We start from the raw sequence: 5125 nt of genomic DNA on the forward strand, positions 1-5125 counted from the left end.
GAACTAAGGTCACAGTTTTCACTTATCATGCAGCTTTGAAATACCTCTTAGCAAAGAAAGATGCTAGACCTAGATTGTTAAGATGGATTTTACTTCTGCAAGAATTTGATCTTGAGTTGAAAGATAAAAAAGGGACGGAGAATCAGGTAGCTGATCATTTGTCTAGATTAGGAAATCCTCCCCTTGAGTTTAGTGAGATAAAGGAAGAATTTACTGATGAACATACTTTTTCAATCGACTCAGTAGTGACTCAACCACCCTGGTTTGCAGATATTGCAAACTACTTGGTTGGAAAGTGGACATCCCAAGATCTCTCATACCCACAAAGGAAAAAACTTATATCTGATGATATGTATTATCTGTGGAACGAACCTTACTTGTTTAAATTTTGTGCAGATAATATCATTAGAAGATGTGTACCTAAAGAAGAGATGGCTAAAATTTTATATCACTGCCATGATGGAGAAATTGGAGGTCATTATGCAGCAAATCGAACAGCTTTTAAGGTTTTGGAAGTTGGATTCTTCTGGCCGACACTCTTTAAAGATGCCCGAACATACGTTGCACAATGTGATAGGTGTCAGAGAACAGGTAACATCACTAAAAGAGATGAAATGCCATTGCAATCGATACAGGTATGTGAGATGTTTGGGGAATAGATTTCAAGGAACCATTTCCTTCTTCTCACTCTTTTGAATATATTCTTGTGGCTGTGGATTATGTGTCAAGATGGGTTGAAGCGATCCCCACAAGAAAGAATGATGCTCGTACAGTGTGCAATTTTCTTAGAAAAAATATTTTTGCTAGATTTGGCTCACCGCGAGTCATCATTAGTGACTAAGGAACTCATTTCATGAATAAGCAATTCTCTACTTTGCTATCAAAATATGGTGTGACTCATAAAACAGGAACACCATATCATGCTCAATCTCAGGGACAAGTTGAAGTTTCGAATCGTGAGTTAAAAAGAATTCTTGAGAAGACGGTTGGAATTTCTAGGAAAGACTAGTCTTTAAAATTAGATGATGCATTATGGGCTTACCGAACAGCGTCAAAATGCCAATTGGAACATCCCCATATAGACTAGTCTTTGGAAAAGCTTGTCATTTGCCAGTTGAATTAGAACACAAAGCTTGTTGGGCATTGAAAGTGCTAAACTTTGATTTGACCTCTGCGGGTAAAAATAGATTTTTTCAGGTTAATGAATTAGAAGAGCTGAGGTTGGAAGCCTATGAAAATGCCAGAATTTTCAAAGAAAAAACAAAAATATGGCATGACAAGTTGATCCGACAAAAGAGTTTCAAAATTGGAGATAAGGTACTTCTTTACAATAGCCGACTTAGGCTATTTCCTGGAAAATTAAAATCCAGACGGACAGGTCCTTATAATATTACAAATGTTACTTCATATGGTGCTATTGAGATTCAGCAGATTAGTGGTGGAGACAAATTTAAAGTAAATGGTCACAAACTAAAATTATATTTTGGAGGACAATTTGAGAAACAACCATCAGTTACTCTAATTGAATGAAGAATCATGTAGAAAATAAGTCGAGCTGGCGATATTAAACTCAGAGCTACATTTTCCTACCCGTAGCCATTGAGGGTGAAGCAATGGAGCCTTATAAGTCCTGTATAAATTTGCATAATAAAATTGCTTAACCAATTGATCTGGTTAATATCCAGGTTATTGTACAACCAGAATATCTTATGAAGGCCTCTACAAAAATACAGTCACCTATACAGGAGTAAATCCATGGTGATCGGTATGCCTAAGTGACTGGTTGGTTAACTATTTAATTGTGCAAATTAATTATTGGCTCAGGTAACTTTTTGGTTTATATTTAAACCAAGACCAAATGACTGATAAGGTCTTAAATTAGTCAGTCTAGTACACATAGAGTATGTGTGAACACAGTTTCTTTCAAGCTTTCTTCTGTGATTGTAAATTTGAAAGCCAAAAAGATTTTCTTTTACAAGTAAAATATTTTTTTACCTCTATATGTTTTTAAATTGTACATATAAAAAATTATTAGTGGTAACAAGACAATAAAATTATTAGTATTTGGCATTAGCCTGCTGGTTATAAAACTTACCCATGGTAAACACAAATAAACTCATCTTTTATTTTATTCTTAATTGTTGTTCTTGTATAATATTAAAGTTTTCAAATAATTATTCGCATGGTTTCAAATATATTTTTTTCATTTATGCCACATAACTTCCAAATTTGTATTTGTGTTTTGTGAAGGCAATAATGAATCTCCTAATTTGGGAAATAGTTGGAATTGAGAAGCATTATGATCTCAATAGGTAGAATCAATAAAGCTTTGCTAGAACTTGCCCCAAATGTCTATCAAGGCGAAATTATAGACAACGTTGAGTTTTAAATAAAATTAGGCTTTCTTTGATCACTTTTTAGCCTCTCTGTTTCTACCCCTACACACACACACACAGATATTTTCCTTTAGCACCCAAACTTTGATCCATATTAAAAAAATGAAAAAAAAGGAAAAAGAAAAAGGATAAAATAATTCTTCTTGATACACCATATTGGTTTAACCAAAGAAAGAAGATTTCTTCCAGCTATAATTGAGCAAAAATGGCTATTTAAGCAAGGGATGAAGGAATACTTTTTGAAGAAAAGTTTGTGTTAAGAGAAAGGTGGATTTGCGTATATATATATATATATATATATATATATATATATATATATATATATATATATATATATANATATAAACAAAATGATGTGAATACACTTATGGAACAAATTCTTGGTGTAAGAAGTTCGAACTTATGGAGAATGTTTCTGTTGAAAGGAACATTGACTTAATTGGTGTTAATCATGGAACTGAAGACATCTTTAGAGTTTATCTTCTTTGTATTAAGTTGTACTAGTTCCTTTGATAAAATAACTGGCTCACATTATAAAGCTGGAGGGAACATAGTCACGATAAATATTTTATTTACCCTTACCCGCACTAAGCCTAACAACAAAAGCCTGAAAAAGTCCTAAAAAAGATTTTAAAAATCAATGTTGATTCTACATTACTGGAGACTGACATGAAGGGCAAGCTTATGGACAAAGTTTGAGAAACTCAAGGATTGTGATCATAATGTTATCAATCTCAAAAGATTCATCAAAAGGAGGAGATGGATTTTTTTGTCAAACAAAAGCAGAAGTAGAAACAAGGTAAAGATTTGGTAACTTGAAAAACTTATAGGTTTTGAATATTATGTGAATTTTTATTTTCTTTCTTTTCTAGTCTACAATAAATAATAATTACTAATAAAATAATTCTCCTCGAGGACGAGCAATGATTCAAGTATGGGGGAGTTTGATGAATATAAAATATTCACATATTATATACTTACAAATATATTATTTTAAATAAAGTATTTATATAATATTTCGTAACTATATTTTTTAACAATGTATTGCAGGAGATAAGAATGTTATTAATAAAGTAAGAAAATAAAAGATACAAGAAAGTCATAACATATTCACTCCACAATGTAAGAAGGTCACGGCGCATCTTCTTCAAGACATATCTTCCTCGAGATACATCTTCCTCAAGATATATTCTCCTCAAGATGCAACTTCCTCACTTGAGATCACAACATTTCAAGAAGAAATGCACGTCTATAAATAGAAGGCAATTCTCTGTGTAGTAAGCATTAAGGAAAAAAGGAACAAAAGAACCACTTTATTATCTAAAGCTTTGGTCTCTTAATCTTTCTTGTTCTTCTTTCATTACTTCTTGTAACTTTCAGATTTCCTGGAAGTGTTGGCAATATAGGCCATATTATAGAAGTCCTTTCTTTTTCAAATACTCGATAATGGAGTAGTATCTTTTTGTTGGGATAGTTGATGAAGCTTGATATAATTGTATAATAGTTTTCTCAATTTTATTACATACTTGGCCTGAGATTTTCTAACTCCACTTCTGTATTGTGCTGGGATGTTAGATTTTAATTAGTCACATCTATCTATTTATTTCTCAAGTTACTTATATTGATTTTGTAATTCTCACGAAGCAAAATCGATACATACTGGCTAGTGTGAATCAATAGATAGAGGGTAATTCTCAACAATCTAGCATTCCAAATCTTGATTTTTGCTTACTTCAATTTTAATTCTCACGGAGGAATTGTTATAAGAAATATCATTGATTTCTTCGTAAAGATAATCTCAAGAGGTCTTTACTACTTCTTAGCACAATTCAGGCAGGACATATATTTCGGTCTTATCGTCACTAGTCGTAAGTCAGTTAATAATATAACCTCAAGGAGTATTATTAATTGTTTACTTTCTGGTGAGCAAAACATAATTGTATTAGCAATAAGCAATTATTCATTAATGAAATATATGTAGAACTTAATATTTCATTATAAAAATATCGTCCAGTGAATTCAATGATTCCCAACACTTTTTAAATATAAATTTTCCACAAGTTGTTTTTGTTTAAGTAATTTACAAATTCAAAATCCTACTCTTTTCATCAATTTTGTTCTCTCAAATAGTATCTAAAATATTACAAGTTTGTAGCATAGATTTTTCAATCTCTATGGGATGTTATCATAAACTATATTAGAATTTGACTAAGCACGAGCAGAAAAATCCTATACACATTGTCCTCGTCAATGCCTTTACTCGACACTAGGTGCCCCAAGACTATACCTTCATGTACCATGAAATGGCACTTTTACCAGTTGAGTACCAGATTAGTCTCGGTACACCTCTTCAATACTCTTCTCAAGTTCATAAGGCAATCATCGAATGAGTTCCCCACCACTGAGAAGTCATCCATGAAAACCTCCATTATTTCTTCTACCATATCTGTGAAGATGGCCATCATGCACCTTTGGAATGTGGCGGGTGCGTTGCATAGGCCAAACGGCATTCTCCAAAAGGCATAGATACCATAAGGGCAGGTGAACGACGCTTTCTCTCTATCCTCCGGGGCAATAGAGATCTGATTATACCCCGAGTACCCATCCAGAAAGAAAAAGTGAGACCTCCCTGCCAATCTATCTAGCATATGATCTATGAATAGCGGTGGAAAATGGTCTTTCTGGGTAGCCAAGTTCAACTTTCTGTAATCCATACGGATTTGCCAACC

At 33.0% G+C, this 5125-nt stretch overlaps 1 protein-coding gene across 1 annotated transcript; it reads left to right on the forward strand.

Annotated features, from left to right (window-relative positions):
• The first annotated feature begins 1056 nt into the window (after window positions 1-1056).
• On the forward strand, window positions 1057-1751 carry LOC109241943. The gene is made up of 2 exons (XM_019408771.1): window positions 1057-1455; window positions 1686-1751. The coding sequence occupies exons 1-2, from the start codon at window positions 1057-1059 to the stop codon at window positions 1749-1751; spliced, it is 465 nt and encodes a 154-aa protein (XP_019264316.1).
• The last annotated feature ends 3374 nt before the right edge of the window (window positions 1752-5125 follow it).

The sequence above is a fragment of the Nicotiana attenuata genome, unplaced genomic scaffold (genome assembly GCF_001879085.1).
Source record: "Nicotiana attenuata strain UT unplaced genomic scaffold, NIATTr2, whole genome shotgun sequence".
Taxonomy (NCBI): domain Eukaryota; kingdom Viridiplantae; phylum Streptophyta; class Magnoliopsida; order Solanales; family Solanaceae; genus Nicotiana; species Nicotiana attenuata.

Bases quoted from the DNA above. Each gene is read 5' to 3' on its own strand.
- LOC109241943 (XM_019408771.1), top strand. From the start codon at position 1,057: ATGCCAATTGGAACATCCCCATATAGACTAGTCTTTGGAAAAGCTTGT. The intron at 1,456-1,685 runs GTAAATGGTCAC...GTTAATATCCAG, and splicing joins GTGGTGGAGACAAATTTAAA to GTTATTGTACAACCAGAATA.